Below are 24489 nucleotides of genomic sequence, written 5' to 3' on the forward strand. Positions count from 1 at the left end.
AACCCACGCTTGCCATCCAATCATAACATGCTAATTTGATGACATACAATCACCAGCCCTGTGATGGTACCACTACGGAAATATGCTCTGATGTGAGTGTTCCTGATTTAGAAACTGATCCTACTTTCTGTGTCTTCTTTGTAGCTGGTACTGGCTGTGGTATAGCAACATCTATGGGGGATAATGCCTCCCTTTCCACTAAGAGCCTGTGACTGATGGAGCAAGCAGCAGATACAGCACCCTGTGTAAGTATTAGATCTGCTATGTGCAGAATTAAAATCAACTTGCAAACTCTTCAGATCATAAAATAGTCACAACAAAACTGACAACACACTTCCTTGAATTCTCCTCTCCTGGAAAGGCCAAAGAGAAATGATCAATTGGAAATACAGTGTGTTGTGGAATATATATATACAAGAAAGAACTGAGTATTTTCTGTTAAAAGAAACTGGGGTAATTTTCTGGCATTACAAAATTCCTATTCACCATTCCAAGCCTTATCATGTTTCCTGAAGAGTTGTTACGTTGCTAACCTCAGTTCAACTGTCTCCAACAGCAGCAGCAGGAAACACAAGGAAAACAGACCGCTGGGTGTATACTCATGGTCTCCAAGCCAGACCACAGAACTACGTGGAACTGAATTCTAATTTCCTGAAAGCCTTGCCAGCCATTTTCAGTTGAACACAAGCACTCCTCCTTTTCCTTTTCCTCAGCTGAAGATCCATACACTGGTACCTCTCCCTGTTTCCAGGTTCTGATCCCAACTGGCTGCCACTTGGAGGCTTGGTCTTACCTCTTCACTATCTCTCATGTCATCACCTGCTAAGCTGCCCTTTAACCATGTGGGCTATAAAAAGCAGAAAACAGAAGCACCTCCATGGTTGCAAACAAGTTACAAAACAGACAGAAAAGAGTGCACACTCCTCTCAACCCCACCTTTCTTTTTCTTGAACGTACAAATTTAGATTCCTGTGTGGGAGCACTTCCCTGGAAACATACATTAACCAACTTCTCTGCTTATAGGCTGGTTCATTTAATACGTACACTCACATTGAAAATGACACCCCACTTAATGCTGACTGTGTGAGTACAACACAAGTTACTTGGGACACATCCCAACTATATCCCATAAAGCTACCTGCTATCTTATACTTACCTGTACTCCTCTACTTAGCTTATTCTCCCCCAAGTGATTGCCTGTGCCCTGAAATTTGCAGTGCAGCACCAACACATATAGACAAACAGACAGATATGGATGCACACAGATATATTCCTACTGTGGAGCATTTGTGCTGTAGGACTGTGTGCTGCAGAAGTTGAGATCCTGAAAATTGCTCTTTAGTGAAGAGCTCAACTGGGAGCTGTTTGTCTTTTTGAGGAAAATGAGGAAGAACTGGAAAAATATACAGGAGGACCAGCAACAGGTGAATGACACTGTCTGCATCCACATCACGGGGCTGCTGTGTCAGTACTGGCAGACTGCTCTACCCTGAGCTTTGGACCAAATCATCTGAATTCTAAGGTGGAATTTCTAATTCTGTATCATATGCCCATGTAAGGGCTGGATGTGCACTAAAGCCAACTTGTGAAGGTTGATACAAGTTCATTTTGAGCTGTCTCACTAGCATCAGAAAGGCCAATGGTTCATCCACAGGTGGGTTTTTCCTGTGTGTGGTTCTTTGCTTTAGGTAAGCTCTGAGTCTAAACCAAAGATAGAAGCTACTCATTCCATAAAAAAACTTCCACTCCTCTCAGCATTACAAATACATTTGACACCAAATAACTTTCCATCACATTTCTCGAGTATTTATATGTAAGAACCCAGCTATAAAATAAATATGCTGGGAGGTGAATCAGCATTGTTTTCTAAATAGTCTCACATGAGACACGTAAGTGCTAAGACAGCACTCCTTGTACCAGGAACTTTACAATATGATTAAGTTTAGTTTAAAAAGGAAAAACAAATCTACCATAACTGTAGTTTTGAAGACAGTTCTATTTCAGCGCATACTTTTCCTCTACTCTCTCTCCCAGAAGTGTCACCACGATCACCCCTTCATTACAAGACATTCAAACACTCCATACAATTGAATAAGAAAAGCTTCTGATCAATGACTTACCTTCAAGAGAGCCAGGGCTACGTGAAAGATTATGTTCATACCCTGAAAAATAAGAAGAAAGAGACTTCAATCATTGCCAGTATACAAATCTCTTTTCTCTGCTACTTATCACCAGATAGCATCTTAACGAGACGCCATAAATCCCAAGGGAACGCTTCTCTTTTCCCTGCTACACTTCAAAGCTCATCATTAAAGTTCCAAGGCTCAGCTCTCAAACTCCTGGCTGGGGAAGATGAAGGCTCTTTGGAGCTCTGGAATCTCGCTGAGCAATTAGCCAGGTGTTTTGCATGTCACAGGACACCTCTCCAGCTCTCCGCTACCTGCCAACGCTGTTTCTCATCAGCAGTGCAGAATACTGTACCAAGCAGCCCTTCAGGAAAGTGTCATAAATATTCGAATTGGCAAGACTTTTCCCAGTAATTGAGAGCTGTTATCAATCACTTATTACTGTCACTGTAATTCGTTGTGAGATAACAGCAAAACTTAGGAGGAGGGAGCCGCCTTCAAGGAATTTCTGCTTCTGCAATGGAGTATTTGTCCAAGTCTCCTCCTAAAAGCATTGTGACTACACTCCTATCAAAATTAGACTTTATAAAAATGTGCAGAGACTTTGGAGGCATTCCTGGGAACAAACTGTATTTTTTTCCTATAGGTAGTGCAATGCCTTCAAGGGATGTTACCATTAATTAGTCTCGGAAATGCTACTACATTAGACACACTGAATATTGCAACGCTGAATGAATTACTGTGCAGCCATCATGATGACAGACTGCCTTTTTCCACTAGAGGTCACAATTGCAGTAGGCCTGAGCCAAAAAGCATCAACAGGAAACCCTTTTTCCAAAAGTGATAACAGAGATTTCAAATACAGCCGTTATTTTGCTCCTCACACTTCGTTTGAACAAGAAAAAGGTCTGCCTGTGAGTTTCAGTCATGACACTCAATCCCAGAGCACCTACAGCCATTCTTTCAGTGGACGGCACTCCCAGCTATATTCCAAACACCCACCCGAGGCCAGTGCCCCATTGCATGCAGCCATGACACATGAACAGCAGTGAGCTCCTAGCAGAACGGGTTGGATAAGAATATGCAATCTGTAAGTGAGAGTCACAACCACAAGCCATCACAGAGACCTTAGCTTATGGCTAAGAGTAATATGTGCAGTTGTTGGATTACCAAAGAATAGGCACGTTACAGCAGAGGCCCTGCCTGACACACCAGCACCCTAAAACCAGAAGGCCAAAGGGACTGAAGGTACACAGCACAGCCCTTAGCAGCACCCCATCCAGTCCTGAGCACAGAGAGCAACCCTCCCCTTGCCTCCAAAGAAGAGGCACCTCCCAACTCAAGGTGATATTTTGGAACAGATGCAGCAAGTGCTGCAGGCGAGGGCAGTCCCATGGCGCCCAGGTTGGGCTGCCTGCACCTGAAGAGTAATGGCCAAACACCAGTGGCAGCTGGGAGAAATAGAGGTGGCCCCTGGCAGCCTTCAGGCAAGCATCCAGCACCTACGTGCTGGACTGGCAGCAAGATGCTTCACATTTCCAGTGTGATGCTTTACCCACCTGATTTAGTAACTCACAACCACTGACTCAAACCACAGACCCGAATGCCTCCTCCTAGTGCAAGAAAGACTGTTCTGACACTGCCTCCTTTTTCATAACTGTTCAACTCGGCTATCTCAGCTCATTTTTTCCAGTCTCTTATTTAAAATCCTCCTTCATTTACAACACGCTGATTTATAAGATTCAGCTTAAACTCCTCCATCTATTTTAGAAGCAGAAGAACCAAAAATACCAGTGCGTACCAGACATATAAATCATTGCTAGCAGTATCCCTCCAGCAATTTTATAATGAAAACATGGAAGTACATGCAAATCACCACAAAGGAAAGAAGAGAGAGCCCGTATTAAATAAGCTTTAGATAATGACTTTTTAAAACCAAAGGTCATCATTTTAACAGTGCATTTTGAAATAGCCGCCTTAATATGCAGAACTCAATACTGAAGAGCCCTTGCAAACACGAAAGGTGTCAATAATTACCTAAGTGCTTGTTTGACATATAACAGCCAAAGTGAAAAATATTCACTATTCTAGACAAGAGCTGCTCTCAGAGCACAGGAATGGTGAGGGGCTTATCGTGCCCTATTGCTTCTCATGCAGCCATTCTGTTTTTCAACAGAAGAAGCTTTGCTGGGCAAACAAAGGAGGGTGTGCAGACTGCACAGCTTTCAGACAGGAAGCCCAGGGGCAGAGATCCCAGAAGGAAGGCATGTGGATGTGCTCCTCTGCAGAGCTTGCAGCGACCTGAAGAACTAGCAGTTCCTGTAACAGCCTGTCTAGAGGCTTATCTGTCTAGCTGAGTGTCTGCACAGTATCTTCCTGCTTCCATCAGGTGTTACTGAAGAACCCTTTAAGCTTGCACACAGGCCTCGAGCACTCTAACAGACCTCATTAAGCTCAGGAGCTAGCTCTTCTAGAGAGAGATGCTCACAGTTCCTCAACCCTGAGCAGCCAGAAGCACTCCTCCAGGAGCCCTCAGCTTGACTCTCTCTGCTTTCCAAAACAAGCTGGCTTCCAAAAAGGCACGATAAGAAGATGGGGAACCAGGAGCAACAAACAGATGATGGTAAAGGTCATAAACTGACAGAATCACAGAACGGCCTGGGTTGGAAAGGACCACGATGATCATCTAGTTTCAACTGCCCTGCTATGTGCAGGGTCGCCAACCAAAGGACAGGCTGCCCAGAGCCACATCCAGCCTGGCCTTCAAGTCCTCTGAAAGTGATTTTATTTAGTGAGATCTCTGTGGTAGAAAGGCTGCTTCTGTCCTCCCTTATAAGTGAGGAGATATATCTGTGTACATCCAGCAAACCTGCCAGGAACAAAGAGAGCTGAAGGAGGGAGCAGCAAACACATTTTGGCAACTGACAAAGCTCTCCAGCACACTGGGGGAAGACAGAAGAGTCAGGTCATACAGTTTAATCCTGTATCTGGACAACATTTCCATATGGGATTCCCTTGGGATTTCTCTCTCATCTTAAATCCTGTCTTAGAAGACAGTAGCCTCGCAGGAAGGCAGGCTACATTACATACCAGCATCCAACCCAGACCACGACAGACCTTCCTCTGGTTACAAGGCAGCACCTATACATCATTTCCATAAGTAAGAGAAATGAATCTCTTCAAGAAGCACTCAAGCAATTCATCTGAGTGTCCCTATCTTTGCTCCTAGATTTAGGCAACGTGCAGGGGAAAGCAGTGAAGACATTGATATAACATTCTCCAAAGTTCAGCACGAGGTGAAGAAGAATGTGTGAGCACATGCTTAAGGCTGGAGGAATCTGAAGACTAATGTGACATGCCATCAAGAACCAGTTAACCTGCTCCAGTCTTATAAGTGCATTTTCCTTTCTTTAAGGAGAGATTAGCTATTCCACTGAAGTTAATTTGACATTGTTTCATCATTTGAAAGTGTTTCATAATTATGTGTTCAATTGCATACTCCTTCAAAAGAGCTGTAGAGGGTAATTGGGGTTACAGACTCAAAAGGAGAATTAAAATTCTATTTATGTTTTGGATTGCTTCCAGCAAAACATTTGTTTGGCATCTGTAACACGCTGTGAATACACAACAAACTTCAGGAATGTCACAAAATATATTTACTTTGCTGACACCATAAAATATGCTCTGCAGCCCAAATTTCTCTTTTTAAGTAACGCAGGCTTGGAGCACGCTCTGCAGAGATATGCACATTAATTTGAACCTTCTACTCAGATGCACAGCTTGTGCTTTTGTTCTAGTTCAGTGACAATGAAGGAAATGAAAAGCTAACTCATTGAAATAAGGCATAGAACAAAAGGAACAGTTCTATTTACCAGTATTTGCTGCACTTGCACACAGCACATACACATGTGTACATCTCTGTTCGGTCATGGCTACTCACTCCGGTGACTGAATGCCATTTGAATTATTGCCTCTTGTTAGCCCAGCACATCACAGGCACACATGAAACGAATTGCTGGATTCCATTGGAAAAATAGTTTGTAATTCTTGCTCTAGAAGGCCAAACGAAACTTGATCTTTAAATTCTGGTTGACTCCATAGAAGTAAAAGCTACAAAACCATGATCTCAGTAATGTGGATAAGAGCAAGCTTTGTATTAGAAATGGATACACCTTTCTTCCTAAGCAGTCATCTTGGAGAAAAACAAAATGCAAAGAGATCTTACTGCCAAGTATGAGGTATAGCTGACATATAGCCTACTGTAGGGAACCTGCTTTGGCAGGGGGGTTGGACTCGATGATCTCTGGAGGTCCCTTCCAACCCCTACAATTCTGTGATTCTGTGATTCTGTGATCTCAAACTGGTTTTCCCCCAGTGCATCCACATGTATTGCTCCTACAATAACTAACAGCAGAAAATGCTATAAACACACAAAAGAAGGAAAGAAAGTACAGAATTCTTCATCCTGATACTACAAATGCTGTGAATAACACATACACCCAATTAAAACCAGTTGAATGAACTATCAGATAAGCAGGCACCATGGAGGTAACAAAAACGGTGTCTTGAGATTCAGTACTCATTGTGCCACTTTTCTGTATTGTACTGCATGAAATGGCACATGATAAATATTACCAAACAACCATGAAAGTAAGATTTTGCCTGAAATAGTGTTTGGTTGGTTGCTTTTAAAAGAAATGAATGTGATTCCAGAGTGCTAGTAAATATTTAGATGCTTTGTGTGACTTTCACCTCATTTAATGCTAAGATATTGCAATAGCTGGATGGAGTCTACGGTGCTACAAGATTAGCCCTTTTTCTATCAAGTTTCTGTGATTGCTTTCAAAGTATAAAAATCATAGCCCCAGGATTTTAAGGCATTTTCCCATGCCCAACTGCTCCCTGGTTTCTGGTGTTTCTGCAGTGGTGTGCTCTTAACCCACCAGCAGCTGGTTACCAGCTGGCAGCATGCCTTCTGTTTGCTTGACCAAGCCATTTACTAACATCACCTTCTCACTCCTTGTTTTCAGAGGCTTAAACTAGAGGACTTTCTCTCTTTCCAAATCTGAAAGTATGGAGATAAAAATGAGGGCTGAGTCCACATCAAGGGCACACAAGGAGGCTGAGGGAGCTGGGCTTGTTCAGCCTGGAGAAAAGAAGGTTGCGCTGTGACCTCATTGCAGCCTTTCAGTACCTCAAGGGAGCCTACAAACAGGAGGGGAATCAATTCATTGAAAGGGTTGATTACTGCAGGACAAGGGGAAATGGTTTGAAGTTGAAAAAATATTTAGGTTGGATGTCAGGGGGAAGTTGTTTGCTGTGAGAGTGGTGAGGTGCTGGAACAGCTGCCCAGAGAGGCTGTGGATGCCCCGTCCATCCCTGGAGGTGTTCAAGGCCAGGTTGGATGGGCCCCAGGCAGCCTGGGCTGGTATGAAATGTAGAGGTTGGTGGCCCTGCATGCGGCAGGGGAGGGTTGGAGCTTCATGATCCTTGAGGTCTCTTCCAACCCGGGCTATTCTAGGATTCTATGATATGATTCTATGATAGAGTCCTCGGATCTCTGCAGACAGATCCTCCAACTCCCCATGGAAACTGGGAATGGCCATCAGAACATACTAAAAGGAGAAGGAATCTTCCAGACCCCAATTTTCTTGAGAGGAGATGAAGCACAGGATTTGAGACATCACAGATGTGTGCCCTTCCCCTCTGCATGTTCCCTCAGTCACAGCACGCAGGGGAAAATGCATGCCCATGTTAAACCTTCCTCCATTCCATCTGATCTTTTTCTGAACATCCGTTCTTCATGCTGTCTCTATCACAGCACAGCCCTGGCACTGGCTTTGTCACACCTTCACCTTCATCATCCCTTGAATACCCTTGAATACAACATTTACTTGTTGATTTCATGTATTTCATCAGAAATTCAGCAGGCCCTCAGTTTCCAAGCATGAAATGACGGAAAATGTTTTGGCAGAGGCAGGCTGCACCACCCTCTCTTTTAAAAACAGCCTCCAAATTAGCTCAGCTTCCTGGATTTGTTCATGGAATATCACTCTCTGCTGTTTGTTATCCCTCCCTTCAGTTATTTCTGAAGCATTTTTCAGCAAGCCAAGACTGGCTGTAATATGCTGCTATCCCACTACAGCAGATGGCACTGGTGTTAAGTAAGCATTATGGAAATTTACTGTATTCCTAGAAAAATCAACCAAGTGAACATCAACTAGTAAGTTGCTAAATTACTTCAGAGGCATTGGGGAAAGTGATTCGGAGACATACTGTGATATGGCATTAGCTGCCTCTTCCTGCTAAGGCACAAGCAAGTCGCTCTCTTGGATCCCTGTCTCCACAAACTTCTCACCTGTATCTCAAAACATTTTCCAAAGCAGAAATAGGCTCAGTGTTACAGGACCACAACATTTATCAACATCACCAAAAAGGTACCTTCTCTTCACAGAAGTTATCTTGAATTGCAGATTGCTGTGAAATTGTTTTTCCTTTGCTCACGCTGGGTGTTTATCACCAGCCTTCTCATAATTGGGGATAAACAAGCTGCAGCTATGAATAGAAGACATGTACATTATGGATGTCACAGGAACAGCTGGACAACACAGTGTAAAGCATTATATTAAACCTGGAGGCTCACCAAGAACCTCTTGAATGTGCTCTATTAAAATACTCCCCTCAGTTCAAGCTGGACTTCTTACAAGTTCTCTATAGCTTTAAAAGTGAATAGAGCATTTTGCATGCTGCATCCCCGAGGCAATACAGAACACACTGTTACATGCCTCCAATGTTTCTGCTGTTGATCGGAATTTTATATCCAAACACCTAAGGCTTCTTACAACCTTTAGTTAGAAAATAACTTGCAATTCTTTATTATAACCTGGACATTTTATTTAAACACACACATACAAAAACTTTGGCGAGTTCCTCATCCATAAAACACAATCAAATACTACATTCATTCCAAATTATTTTCAGTTTTATTTCTGTTCTAGTACTGGAAAAAAGCCACAGTTCTGTACAGCTGTAGTCATCACACAAATTAAGCTAAAATTCCTTTTAGCGTGGATTTATGTAAGTCATCTAAATAATAAAAGCAAAATATCCACTGTACTCCAGACCTCAGGCTTTTGCAGTGAAGGTGATGATGACTGATCTATCAGCAGATGCTTCTCGATGCAGAAAAGTCTCAATTGTTCTCTCAATAATTGACATAAAATTCTGTATCTTTCTATAGTGTATGTATCACCCTAACTGCCTATCACTGCTTTGCCTCACTATGCTTAAAGGAACGTCTATTTCAGGAGACAAGAGACTGCACATGCTATATTCATGCATACATGTCACACTCTGAATTAAGGATGCTGCATGAATGTTGCAATTCTTTTGTGAAAATATTGCTGGCAGCAGCCTTGTGATGATAATTTCAGAGTCTAAACCTGATGAGCACCATTTAAAAACACAGACTTTTATACAAGAACTCGTGCCTTACTGTGTGGAAGGCCTCAAGCCACCGAACAATCCATGCCTACCTTCTTCCTCAGAATAGCAAGCATCAAATGCACAAATCAGTGCCATACAATGCACGCGTGTTGAGATCCCTTCCACCCACAGCCTGAGACACAACCTATTCTCTTTCTTAAACCGATTAGGATCTAGCTGGAACAAGCTCAGAAGGAAAGCCTTCCCATCCTCTTTAGATGAAAGTGCAGAGGCTACAGAGACCTCAGGAAGGAGGCTGAGCTCCCCAGAAGGTGAAACACAAAGAGAGATGGACAGGAGGAACAGCATGGGATAAATGCCAAAGCTGGACAGTCCGTATCTGTACAAAGGAAAACAACCCCAAGGCCCAGCCTTCTCCAGCTCACATGTATGACACTGACTTCACTTTTGTACACAGCACTGAAATACTGCATGTTTCAGTGCTGTATCGACTCATAATATACAGGCCCAGTTTTTAATACGCTGCTCCTGAGGTAGGCTGCTGTTTCACAAGATTCACTGAAGTACACGCAGAGTGTGGGGTGTATGGATTTACAGATGAAGTGGGCTTGCTCCCTACTCAACTCCTGAGTCAGTTTAATAAATTAAAATGCTAATCTGCTCTTTCTCAACCTAGCAGTGCCAAAGCACTAACAATGGAGGTACTGTGACAGACAGAAAGCAGCATCCTGCTGGGGCACCCACTGCAGGAACACTGTTCTTACTTGAGCCACACCACACAGCTCAGTGTCTCCTGGCACACCCATTCCCCAGCAAGGCACACAGAAGAGAGAAATCAAATCTTCCATGCCAATACTTAGAAAACTTCTGAAACTGTCGTGATCTCACTGTGAAGTGGTGCTCCCAGGCATCACGGCAACATAAGACAGAGCTGCTACTACGTAGTCCTAGAGAAGGCAGTCTCATTTCTCTGATAAGAGCTGTACAGAAAACAATGCATTCATACACAGAAGTGACAGGAAAGCAGTTGCATCCTTGCATTTTCAGTCCTGATCCAAAAATCGCAGCTCTGCAGTCAAAACACTAATTTTTGTAATGGACTATGTAATTACTGACACTGAGATATGTAAATATATGTACCAGCGCAGGAAAGGCAGCACAGAGGGATTTTTGCACACTCCTTGAAAGGAAAGAGCCACAATCCTTTTGTATGTTATATCCCCAAGACCTGCACACGAGAGCAGCCAGACACACGCACAGCAGGTTAGCAATAACATCTCAAAATGCCAGGTAAAGAACAGAACATCAGCTTGAGCTCTGAACCTCCTTCAGTTTTGGCAGCACTGCATCTGTGTGTGTATATATCCCAAATATATTTTCTTTTTCCTTTTTTAAGAGGAAACTATGGTGAAATAAAAATTAAAAGCTTCTAAGTAGCCTGCCAACTGCTTTTCTCCTCTTTTAAATGTCTAATCAAGGTTACTTGTTCAGTGCTTCTAAAAAGCATTTTGATTCCAAGTTGTATATTCTAAAATGCAAGAGGAAATTAAATGTTAAAAAGTTAAATGATGTGAATTTTTTAGTCAAAGGTGGGAGCAAGACAAAGCAGGCTCAGGAGCAGTCAATAGCACGATGTCACATTGATAGTTAAGACTGACAAGCCCACACAGAATTCTGCATTTCATCAACACAGTTGTTCTGTAATGCAAATAGAAACAGCAAAAGGAGTCTAATGAAGTGGCTGAAACAAGCAGCTAACAGGAGCCTTGGAGGAAGCTCTTCAGCTGACATTGAGATGTTGAAATTTATCTGCAGAGCCAGGCTGAAAACAACGCACTCTGATGTAATCTCATGGATGCTTGCAACTGGATCTAGAGGTTGGTTTGTTTGCTTGTAAACAGGCACTTAGACACCAAGTACTGAGCCTTACAATGAGCACCATCATGGTATGGCTTACCTGCCTCCAAGCTGGCAAGCTTTCAGTTTCTATCCAAGAAAAGACAAAGAATTTCAAAACATCTCCTTTCCAGACGACCCTGGGTGACATATTCTGTCCTATGGCTATCGAGGCAACATTGGTTATTTTTACATTAAGTAATTCTGGGGTTGAAACATATCTTCAGCAGCCTGCATATGGCTTAAAAAAGGTCAGAGAAAGATAACAGGATGGAAGAATTCAATCCTGTAGAGACTATGCCAAGCCCAAAACTCGTGTGAACCTGAGCTATTTATTTAGTTATTAATCAAGTCATTTTTAATGCAAGAATGATGAAAAGACCTTGACAGTAACAGCACACACTTCGATTTGATTTTAAAATTTTCTCCACAATTTCCATCACAAATTCAGCTTATTTTTTATGGGATCCCACCTCCCTGGAATCCCATGATGGAGGATGATCCATGATGTACCCTGAAGGCTCACATCCCAGCTGTGGAGCTGCCACTCCAGCACACGCAAGGGAAGCAGGCAGGCCTACCTGACCACAGCAGCACAACTGCAGCACTTCCAATGTTTCCTCTCCAGACTGAGAGTTAAAAAGTATCTGTAGTATCTCTTCCAGTCAAGGTCAAGAATCGAAATGACAAATCTCATCCAAACATTCCTGGGCAACCCAAACCATTCATCCACAATTCAAAGATTTTCATGGATACCAGAGAACTGCCCTTGGAATGACCACTTTTTTGTAGCACCCAGGCATCAATTGCCATCAATTTAACCATTTTTTTCCCTTCCCCCAGTACTTTTCTGTCACAACAGATACATAGGATGTAAACTTCTTGTCAGCAGCAGACAGGACAGGATTATGCAGAAAGCACAGCCAGGAAGGAAACTTGAGCTATTTTAAATTCATCTGTATTTATGACAAATTAATGAGAAGGCTGGAAGCTTGTTTAAATTAAAAAAAAAAAAAAAAAAAATACATAAGACTTCAAAGGAGTTTGATTTTTTGAGGATTTTTTTTTTTCCAGAAGAACATGTTCTGGGCTTAGCAGCTGCAACTGTTTTTTCTCCTTCCAGTCGCTGGAATTATAGGCATGCTGTTTGTTCAGAGATAAAGAGCAATTTAATGCAGACAAAAATTACTTTTTGACTGCTCCACCACTCCTTCTGGAAGCTGCCTGGACAGACTGCTCTGCAATACGTTTTCAGCCCTCCATTAAGGAATGGTTTCTTTCCTATTTTGTCTGTGTGCCTTCAGATCTTATTTTCTCTCTACGGTGAGGGTCAACTAGATTTTTACTGTAAGGTGATTTTAATCTACACTCCTCTCACAAATGCTCAGAACTGCCTGCTACTCCAGACTGAGTGAGTCATGAACATTAGGAGCAATCTTCTGATAGTCTGCACTGTTGCCTCTGTATGTTCTCAATACACACTGCCCCACTGTTTCTCAAGATGTCTGTACGTACCTTCTCACTTGAAATCAATTTTCTTATCACTTTCTGATTTTAAGTGTTGTAAAGGATGCTCCTTTGGTTCTATATGACTGCCCTCCACAGATGCTAACCAGTTTCCCTTTCTCTAGCAGACTCCTGCACTGGTTTCCCTATGTCCCTTTCAGATTCCATCACCTTTCTTCCCAGAGTAATTCCTTCAGACATGCTGAGATAAACACTGCCACATGTGAGATGAATGCAAATATTTAAATCCATATTAACCATAACTAAAATCTCTCTACAGCATGTTTCACCTTCAAGCCTAATGCAATAAGAAGTACACGAGCTTCAGATGGGATGCAGCTATACTGCTAGCACAATAATCACCACTTTGGAATGGCATTCTGTACTTCTTGGTAAACAAGTTCTTAAAACGGTTATTTCCCAATGCAGCACTGTATCAAGATCAGAACGAAGAAATAAAATCAACCAACAAAGAATGATCAAATCCATTGAAGACCATTCTAAAACCTAACTCACAAAGAACCCCAAGGTGATTGAGGTGTTTTGTTCTCTGTTGGACAGCTATCTCTGCAAAAAGCAGGGCAGAGACAGGACAAATCAACAACTGTTATTCTCCTATTTGCACACTTAATAATTAAGGCACTGTGAAAAAGTTAGAGCTCAGATATATCCAAACTGAAACATATTCGTGTGTAAACGTGGAATCCATTCTCCATTATTACATATAATATATATTGAGTGTGTCACACTCGCTTGGATAGCTGGAGGTATTAACCTTTTTTTTTTTAATAACTGAGCACATATGCAAAGCAACAATCTCAAGGAAAACACAGCAAGTTATGAATTGCAGGCCATATTTGTTCTGCAAGGAATGTTATCAACATCAACATGTGCAGCAAGCCTGAGAATTCCCAAGTAAAATACTTGATGCTACAAAATGTACAGAATGAACCAGAGTCAACAGTGTTTCACATTCGTGAAACCCTTTGCATCTGAAAATGCCAATCATATACATGTGTACACAAATGTACACACACACATATATATATGACCACCTCTCCACCCTGACTTCCTAATGACAAAAAGAAGTGCTAACATCTCACCAAAATAAACACTCCTGACTACCATTTTTGTCTTCAGTCAAAGCGCAGATGTGTCTACAATACAGAAATGTACTATTTGCAATGTGGAGTCATGCATTCCCCTTAGTTGGAATAACAGGAAGGAGAGAGTTTCATTGAAGGGTACTGTTTAGAAGTTCTCATTATTTGCTGAACACCATGCCATCATGTTTCTGGGTGACATTCTGAAATGCAAAATCTCAAGAGTTTTACCACTAAAAGCCTATGGAGTATCTTCTGGAGATTAGAATTTCCAACTTTGAATAAACTGTGTAACAAATTAAATGAGAACAGATGTGTACATCAGATACTGTTAATAAGATCCCTTCGTAAAGAATGAGGCAAATCACAATTTTAATTTGAAAACCGGACCCGTGTTTCACTGAACATCATCTCTTCAATATAATCATGGTTTCTGAAGAATCCACTACACACAGTTAAACTGTAAATGACTCCAACAAAATGAAACACAGAAAGACAGAAGTTCTTAATACATTCACGAGGTGGAGAAAGGGCTTTCTGATTCAAGGGTTTTTCTTACCTCACAAAGTAGTAAGTCAATGATGTGGAAGACCATGCAGAGTGGAAATTTGGCAGTAAAAAGAGTGAGGAACCACTGGGACGCGTACATATGAGCTTCCAAGTTGAGGTCTGAGAAATGGCTATACAAATCAGGCAACTGCTCCTGGAGTACAGGAAAAAATAATAAATGTTTCAGTACTCCTCCTTAAAACAGGATCATCGTCTGCAGTGTCAGTAAGTACCAGGCTGCTGAAGACTGAGAAACAATAAAGTGAAATCCTGGCTTCTTCTGAGCAGCAGTAATAAGTTTCTTTATAACTTTTAGTGGTCACGGTTACAGTTTTAATGAGATACAGTTTTAATGACATTTAATAACCACTATGAATTCTATCACAGCATCAAACAATATACTATTAAATTATACTGAGAAATTACAAAATCTTCAATAAGGGAAAGACAGAGTAGCTGTGAAACTGACATCATGTACAGATATATTTTTAAAAGTTATTACTTAATCATGTCTTGTCGTTTATAAACTATTCTGTTAAAAAAGCAATAGATACTGGAACAAGCTCACCTTGCAGACCATGAAGTGAAGCTAGCTCTACTAGTTAGCTTTCACTCTGCAATAGAAACCCAGGTCAGGTCTTAGTGAACTGCTAGTAAGTGCTTATTAGTCAGAGCAATGGTGTCAAACTAGCAACTTTTTCTTTAACTTGCTCTGCATAGGACATAATTACACCCGAAAAAAGAGCAATGCACTGAAATCACAGTAAAATGACCTACAGTTAATTTGTATTTCATAAGTGTCAAGATGTCCTGATTTGCCTGACCTCTTAACCACCAGTACAACTCTTAGAAAGCAGGACACTGATAGAGGCAGTCCGAAAGACTGACCTTGGCCTTAGCAGAGCAGAGAAATTCTCTCTGTGTAACATAAGAAATTAGGGAAGAGAGAGAGTGAGCAAACTGACAGACGGAAAAAAAATACAACAGATTAGCAGCAACATCATTATATGAAAGGAAAAAAGAAATTATAAGTAAATCTGATTTCACAATGTTTGGATGTAGGTATTAAGCTTTCCTGCCTTGGTTCTATTCCACCTCTAAATGAGGGGCTTTGCTGCCCAGAAGGTGATGGAAACAAAGCACCAGTCCCCACACCAGTATTCCCATTTATAAAGTAATTTGTTAGTCTGGCCCCACCTGCATTAGCTTCTCCAGCTGGAAAAACTTGCAATGGAGATCTTCAAAGTTATTTCTGTAGAGGTCCCTCAAGCCATAGTCATACATGATTTTCACAAACACACAGAATGCCTGCTCCTCTGGCATCTGGAACAACACACAAATGTGATTTTAAGAACTGAGCTGAGGATGGACATTCTTTCCACAGACAGACACACACGCACACTTAAATACCTTAAGATGAATTCAAAACCAGGGATGTATTAAATTTTCCAGCAAAGCACTCAGAATTTAGAATTAAGCTACTCAAATCTCAAGGGGATTGTTCTACTTGATGGACACCCTGATGTGGCTCTGTAAGACTTCCTCTGAAGAAAAGGAGGGATCAGATCATAGGCTCATGTCAGTATTGCATCCCTACAACTATACTTTGTGCCAGTAAGTCTGAGATCCATCTCAGGTGCAGAAGTCCAGCTTTAAAGCAAAACGCAACAACAAACCACCCTAAGACACTGACTTGTACCATGAAAGACTTGGTTAGTTGTAAAATATGCAGAACCATATAAACCGCAGAGGTTATGACCAACCCTCTGTGAGAATAATGCTTATCTACTCTCATCCAAACCCCAGAGCGTGACAACCTCTGAAGTCAGGTTTTCCATGATGAATAAAGTAGAAATAAATGTTGCCTTCAGAATCTCCTTGTGACCTTGAGGCTGGCTGATCCCCCCTGCTAACATCATGGTATTTTTTTCAGAAGCCCTATCTCTGTAAACTCTATTTCATGTTGGCCAAAATTTCTCACTCAACAGAACTTCAGAAAGCAATACAAATGGCTGTGTGAGCCACTCTGAAACTGCATTTGCTGGCTTCAGTCCACTGAGCACCAAATTTGTGGGAAGCCCTGCGTCATCACATCTCCTTTGTGCCCTCAGGCAACAGAATAATAAGATAGGCACAAGCAGACCCCAAATCAGGTCTTCAATCACATGCAGAGGGAAAAAAAAAAAAAAAACTTGCTTTTATGGGCACTGGATTGTTATATGGGAAAACATTCATTGAGTATCAAGAATGACAGCTCTTGACCTTCTAGCATATTCACTCATCCACTCCCATGCCAACTCCTTATCAAATATCAGCAATTGATGAAAGCTCAGTATTTTTCAAAGAGTCCCTTGTTATTTACCTCCAGGGTCTCATCATTTCTGGTTCATCCTATGATTATGCCCTATCTCCAGGGTCGCGTGCAGACATTTCCATTTTCAGACAGCATATGTAAAAACAACTAGTTAACATAAAGAACTGCCAGGTCAGCTGTTAGCTATCTGTGCAGGCTAGATTCACCTAGAACAAGCTCTGAGGAATCTCAGAGCTCTTATGAATCTCAAAGCTCTTATCACCATTCTATCTGGACAGAACAATCCCCACTGACAGCCGATCAAGGCTGCAGCTAAAGGAAAGGAGAAAAAAAAATTACCCTGACCAAAAAGCTTCAGTTTGCTCCAGAATAAAATGAAAGCAAACGCACATTTTTTGCAAGGTAACAATTATTTCTAATAAAATGACAGATGCTCATGCACAAGCACACCTACCTTGCATGCTCAATCAGACACGTGCAGTGACAGTCATCCCTCCCCCACCACAGGGAGAGGGAACAGAGGTGAGCACTGGGCCAAAGACAGTACAGGCAGAGGCCATGGAGTCCTCACTCTGTGGATGCAGGTTCTCCAGCATTACCAGCCCCAAGGATTCAAGATTTGTAAATGAAATTTACTTTGTTGTTGTTGTTTTTAATTTTAAACAGAACCAATTATTTGGAATTACAAAAGCCAGAAATTTGTATTTTGTTCTTTTAAAAAGAAATATTAGTTTTTCACATGGTAGCATCTCCAAGAGTCAGTCAGACAAAGAAAGCCAAATGCAGTGAGACTGACAGCAAATCTTATTAGAGATGGCAACACTGGTTCCCTGAGATTAGAGATTACCTGCTCATCTTTGATGGCAATTTCACCAAAGCAGCAAAATCACAAAAAGCCAGGATGGAAGTTCAGGCTACCCAACCATCCCTGAAAGATATCTACACTGAAAAGAAATATCCTGTCCCAGAAAAGAAGGGGAAACGAAGGAGTCTAGAATCCATGCAAAGACTGGAGAGTTAGAGGGGGTTGTACAAGCATTCACAGATGCAGATTGGTTGAAGAATTTGAGAAAAACACAAGTTGGAGGATATCCTGGGAAGCTCCCAACTTACATGAATGACACTGCTTCCCTTCCCCCCTTTCTCTGATTATTTCAGTTTAATATCCTATTGTAAAAGCAAACATTATAAAGGGCATATTAAAATGAGTGCAATTGCCATTTAGCATTCCCTGCAAAACAGGGCACTTTCTTCTAAGTCCAGAAACACTAGAAAGAAAGGAAATTCTCTACTGCAATGACAGCATTACTACCAAGAGAGAGAAGCTAAATATTAGTCGAACACTAAGAATGTGACACCCATTCATTTCTAAACAACTTGGGCATTGCAAATGGATTATCCCTCCAGTGGAAATTAGAAACCTTCTTTGGGTAAAAAAAATTACTTGCAAATAACCGATAGATATGAGCTGATTTGTAGAATATGTGGAACTGCAGTACCTAACAGAAAAGAGATTAACTCTTGAGGAATCTCAAGTTTCTCTGTAACAATTTCACGTCATAGATCTCACCTGAAATTACAGCTTGTGGTTAAATAAATCTGAATTTGATTTCCAGGTGGCTGAGGAAGAGCATATGTAACATATGTGCCACGAACATCCTATGCAAACCCAGAGTCTGTAGTGTATTTCAATCACAATTAATAATTGAAAGCCTGACAGAAAAAGGCAATGGGCAGAAAAAAAGCTGGTGTTGGGATCTTAGGCATTTTGTTTAGAAACTCTTCACAGTATCTACCAGTATTTGAATCTGCTTCTTTTCTACTGATGCATCTAAGTTAAAGCATCTCACAAAATACAAAAATCATGTATTTATCTCCCCATGTGTTTACACCTACATGTGTATGTACAGGAAGTGACAGGTCAACGTTTGTAAAGATTTTGGTTACAGGCTGAAATATCAACATTCAAATTCAGCTTTCATTCAGAAGAATTTATAAAACGTCCTCAGGAGGAAAGGTATTGCTGAAATTGATGGGCATGCTTTCTTCTGTGAGCTACTCCGAGAGCATCTCCCAAATCTAAGTTCCCCTTAATCACAAAGGGAGTTTACGTACAGGAGTACTAAACTCAAAGAAAATCTAGCACATCGCTTCCTGGTTTTCACACAGAACTACTTGATAATTTAATGGATTTCTCCTAAATAAATGAAATCTACATTCATAAAAACAGAAGCTGTTATTCACTATTTGCCAGAAAGCAACAGCAGTAAAATAAATTTAGACAAATATAAAACAGTGCATATCTGTCAAATACAATGTTCCAGTACTACTGATTTTAAGGTTTAAGGCTGCTCTAAGTATCAAAGCTTTCATTTAGCAATTAACTCACATGAAGCAGTAGCACAGCTGCAAGGAAGGACTGTCCCTGGCAATAGCCAATGTCTTCATCGTAGACAGAGTATGCCTAGAAAAGATAACAGTCAACATATATTTAAAATGCATTTATTTTTCAAACTGCATGAAAAGAGCTGGATGTGATTTCACCTAAACCAGGGATAATTCTGCTGAAGTCAGGAGTGTAAGAACAGGAATGATGCAGCAAGTATGAGCTAAGAAACAGGCAACTGTGGGTTGTGTGGGGAGTGTGCTTCCTTCTTTGGTTTGGGGAAAACAAATCTTCACACTGTGAAAAAAACAGGACTCAAGGTCATCTGCTAGAAAACCACTGAAAACTACATGGAAAATTTCATCAGAAACAGTTTTTCCACATCCTTGTTATGCAGAAAAATGAAGACAATTAATTATTTTTATCTTCCTTTATGGTAAGATGGCCATGCTATTTTTTATTTATCACTGAAAATAACAAAACCTTCCTTTCTTCTCTGCTTCTCAGAGACAAGATAATATTTTGAAAGCTACGTTAGAGGATGTTGGGGATTGGAGGAAACCTGAGACAGTAAGTAACCCAGAGCAGGACTGACAGGAAAGAGACGGCCATCCTGAGGGAACAACGAGGTTACGGTGAGGGAAAACTGCAAGGCCAGAGCTGCAGGAACAAGCCAACAGCTCCTCCTCAGTCCGTATCCTCTGCAAACATACCTGTGTGCGTTGCAGTCCTGCATGCAGGCTCCAGCTCTAGAGCAAACCTTCCCTTTACAGAGAAAGCACTGCATCCATCATTCTACCAGGAGGTGAAGTGAAACTGACAGGTGATTATCGAGATCTTCATTCTTGCCCTTCCTCAAAACCAGGACAACACTTGCCAGCTCCCAGTCAACTGGGACCCCTCCAGATTCCCAAGATCATTAAAAAACACTTGAGAGTCTTCACAGTGCCTTCAGCCAATTCTTTGTCTCAAAATGACATTTGGCTCCTTTAAAGCCAAGAGTAATAACATAATTGCCACTAACTTCTGCCAGAAACATTGGAATCGAAGCCAAAATACATGTCAAGTCTTAAAACAATCTTTCCTTTTCCATTCTGACTGGCAGAAACCAAGAAACAAATATTTCTAAGGAAGTCGGTAGTGACCCCAGTAGGGAAGACTTTCATCAGGAACATAAACTGAGCATTCTCTTAAAGCTCACTGTTTAGCAGCAACTCATCCATGCATTTCCTAATAGGTTTGTCCCTTGGCCTCTACTGCTTACTGTTCCTTAACAGAGGAAATAGAGGTGACCGTGATCCCAATCTACTGCTCATTTTCACCAGTCAAGCAACTACAAGATGACTAGTCAAGTACACTGCTGAAAATAATAATTAAAACCATCACTTGTTAATAATCAACAATAAGCAGCCTTTCTCTCTACGCTCGCCAAATCTACTGGTCTATTTTAATCGTGCAGCAGTCCTAAAACATGTATAATTTCTGTCTTGAAAGGCCAGCTCCAGGTACATGAAATTACAAATTATACACGTGATTGACGCTTTCTTCATATTAAAAGAGAAACATTTTAAATTAACAACAGCAACAAAAACACGTAAGGTAAAAATGAAATGATCAACCTTCATGGTAGCTCCCTCTGTTGTAAGAGGGAGAATTAGCATAATGGCTAATTGTTTGCTAAAAACAGCACTGACTTAATCCAAACCAGCTTGAAGACCATACATAAAGTGCTTCGCAAACTGGCAAGGATAAAATTTAAGGTAAGAGAAACTATCAGGAATGTAAACATATGCCTTTGAGCCTGGGAAACAACATGAAATTGTGGCAGAAGATGGAAAATACAGAGTAAAAAAAAAAAAAAAAAAGCAGCCCCAATCACATCACTCTGCATTTTAAACACAAATACGAAGGAAGAATAAGGAACATTCTCATGATCAACTTCCTGAGCGCAACAGAAGTAGTAATAAATCCATTTTCAAACATAACCAGAGCAAGAAGGCAGAGATTATACTTGGAAAATACATGATGGAGGTACAAAAGTTGTGTTTAAACTCCAGCACAACATCCACATGAACTTTCTTTGTGCCTGCGTTATTGCAGAATAATCACAGAGGCTGTCATTCTGCTGGAATGACTTCCTGCAGGGAATGCATTGAAGGCTCTGTCTCCAACCGAGCATCAGAAGAGATTATAAATCAAAATGAAGAAAAATACTGAACGTGTATTTAGAACAGACAGCATGGACACAAAAAGTTTTGAAGGAAACTCCCCACAGCGTGATCCACACGAGCAGCTATGGCCAGATACATGACTGTCATCTTCAGCTCAGGACAAGGAATTATGACAAAACTGAAAAAGACTCTAAAGATTCTAAGTTGAAGCTACGTGATTTGGGCAAATAAAGATATATACTTTTTAAACTAACTCTGCAGAATCAACATGATTTTATTTCACTTGCCCAAAGCAAATAGATTTTTGAGTTTTATGCATATTACGTTTCCAATTATATGTATACTTTTAGCTTTAAGTAACCTTTGGGACTTGATATTGCTGAAATACGATGTAATTAACCAAAATATCCTCAAAGATGCTGCTTACAAACCACAATAATGCTACGTAATTAAGAAAAGATCTAAGATGAATTATTTAGGATTTATTCTTTAAGGGACTTAAGAGCATTAACTTTGATTTTCCACATGAAATACGAAAACAAAACAAAATCCCAAATCTCCCACTTCCACTGAAGCCGCTGTTTCTTCTAATTTCAAGGGAATGGTATTTTTCCCATGATAACTTGTGACAATGCTGTAAACTTCCAGTTCTTATTTTTTCAAGCTCTTCAGGAACCTCCAACAGCAATACTTCAATTAACTGAGATCTTAAATATTCCCTTTCTTGCAGTTTAGATTTAATAAATATTCTGATTCTGACTTAAAGCCTTCCTTAATTCCCTTTAACTCAGCAACGATCTTATTACAGAATTAAATCATCTTTTCAATAGTTATCAGTCTTCCACAGAGAACTGCGCGGTTATTAAGCACATTGTTAGCAAACAAACTGTTTGAAAGCTAAAGAGTCTCATGAAATAAACGAGCAGTAGAGAACAACATGCATATCTGGAAAGTGAATGAAGAATCCAGAAATGGACCAATCTTCTGTAGAAGAAGAGAATGGTGAGGCAGTGGAACAGGTTGCCCAAGGAGGTTGTGGATGCCCCATCCCTGCAGGCATTCAAGGCCAGGCTGGATGTGGCTCTGGGCAGCCTGGTCTGCTGGTTGGTGACCCTGCACATAACAGGGGGTTGGAACTGGATGAGCATTGTGCTCCTTTTCAACCCAGGCCATTCTACGATTCTGTGATTCTATGGTTCTGTAGATACAATAATGCCATGCTAAATTCCATTCCACTGGTCAGTACCATTGAAAATCACATGTGGAAAGGTTGCTTATTGGCTGCAACCGCTGTGTGTGAGTCCCAATGGTCTGAAAAGAGGAAGTTTACAAAGGTTCATCTCGAATTCCACACCAACTGTTTTTTGCCATTTTTCATCTTCACAAGCATGAAAATGATTCCTTGTACTTGCTGAAGGTTCATATGGACTTGAAACAACAAAACATAAAACACTAACTCATAAGCAGCTTACAATCACACAGCCTATTTGCCTCAACTGCATTAATTGCAACGAATTAAAAATTAAACAGACTCCATGAAAAAGTATTTCTATAGCGTTTGTCTCATGAAAAGATCTTCCTCATATTTGCCAGAGCTTTCACACGCTTCCCAGCAATGCAGTGGGAAAGGTGCGAGCAGAGGAGCTACACATCCCCATCCTCATCTGCAAGAACACCATCTCTTGTCAGTAGTAATGTCTTCTGGCACAGGGAACTCTCACTTCTCTGAAAAAGTGACAGGCACTCTGGCAAGCTGCTCAGCAGCCATACTACATATCCAGGATCTCGACCCCAGAAAAAAAGAAAATGAAAAAGGAATGCAAGACTTTTTGACATGCATGCCTGGTTTGTTCTCACTACTTACCTTTGTGTCGCTATCGAAATGATCTCAGGAATCAGTGTTTGATACAGAAATTGCTCTGTGCTGAAGGGAAAAAGACTTGTGCAGAGTCTGAAGAACGTGGTGCCTCAAGAAAACACTCAGAGCTGGAGGCAGCCTTCTCAAGCAACAAGGAATTTTACGACACGCTTGCTCGCTGAGTGACATTGGTGTTAATACACTTTAAAGTGCCACACCTAAAAGGAGAATTTAAAACTCCGTACCTGAGTTTATTGCAAGGCTAACAGTCTGAAAGCAATGACATTTCTATGTCTGCTTCTAAGTACTGCATCCTACAAGGAATTTCTGTCTTCACTGCAGACTGCATTTACCCGTTTGTTGTGCATCCCCCAGAGGCAGGTATGTGTGAACCCTACCAGCCCAAACCATAGGCCCAAAGAATGAATAAGTGCTCATGTTCTCTCATGCAGGCTCATGAAAACAGTGAAGTCTTTGCTCTGATTCCAGTATTCAAGATTCACAATCCTGGCCTTTTAACCAGCACAACTCAGCAGAAAATCCATATGCAAGAACTGTACTGCTGCTTCCTTGCTGAGCACAGATGCACAGAGAAGGAACCAATGTAAATTGAAGACGACAAGATAGCATTAAAAATCCTTTGCATGAAACAAGACAACAATATTTACTGAAATCGCTCTTCAACCCAGGATTGAAGAAAATAAACAACTAAAAATAGATGAAGAATAATTCTTAACTAAATCTGCTTATGCTCCTATGTGTATTCTAAAATACGACAGACCACTACAGGAAAGAAAGAGATCTGCTCTTTGACAAGGAATTAAACTAAAGTGGCCAAACACCCATTTGTAAACTAGAACAGTAGCTAAAAAAGGATTGAGAAAAGAATATGCACACGGTGTCAAGAGGTCATCATCAGAATGAAGGCACCACAAAGAAGTGAGTATTTTTCATGAAAAGATAAAGGGCAGACAGTTTACAGAACAGCATGTGGATGTGGCTCTGGGCAGCCTGGTCTGCTGGTTGGTGACCCTGCACATAGCAGGGGGTTGGAACCAGATGAGCATTGTGGTCCTTTGCAACCCAGGCCATTCTATGATTCTATGATCACATCCTGGCAAGTACGACCGGGAT

At 41.0% G+C, this 24489-nt stretch overlaps 1 protein-coding gene across 4 annotated transcripts in view; it reads right to left on the bottom strand.

Annotated features, from left to right (window-relative positions):
- The window catches only part of RABGAP1L (RAB GTPase activating protein 1 like), a 199972-nt gene that overhangs the window by 67270 nt on the left and 108213 nt on the right, over nt 1–24489 (bottom strand). For all 4 annotated transcript variants that reach the window (XM_052666174.1, XM_052666175.1, XM_052666173.1 and 1 more), the window contains exons 15-18: nt 19330–19404; nt 15824–15949; nt 14637–14780; nt 2121–2162 (exon numbers count right to left, since the gene is read on the bottom strand). In XM_052666174.1, coding sequence (XP_052522134.1) covers nt 2121–2162; nt 14637–14780; nt 15824–15949; nt 19330–19404 — 387 coding nt within the window. The remainder of the gene's footprint in view (nt 1–2120; nt 2163–14636; nt 14781–15823; nt 15950–19329; nt 19405–24489) is intronic.

The sequence above is a fragment of the Tympanuchus pallidicinctus genome, unplaced genomic scaffold (assembly GCF_026119805.1).
Source record: "Tympanuchus pallidicinctus isolate F22 unplaced genomic scaffold, pur_lepc_1.0 scaffold7, whole genome shotgun sequence".
Classification (NCBI taxonomy): domain Eukaryota; kingdom Metazoa; phylum Chordata; class Aves; order Galliformes; family Phasianidae; genus Tympanuchus; species Tympanuchus pallidicinctus.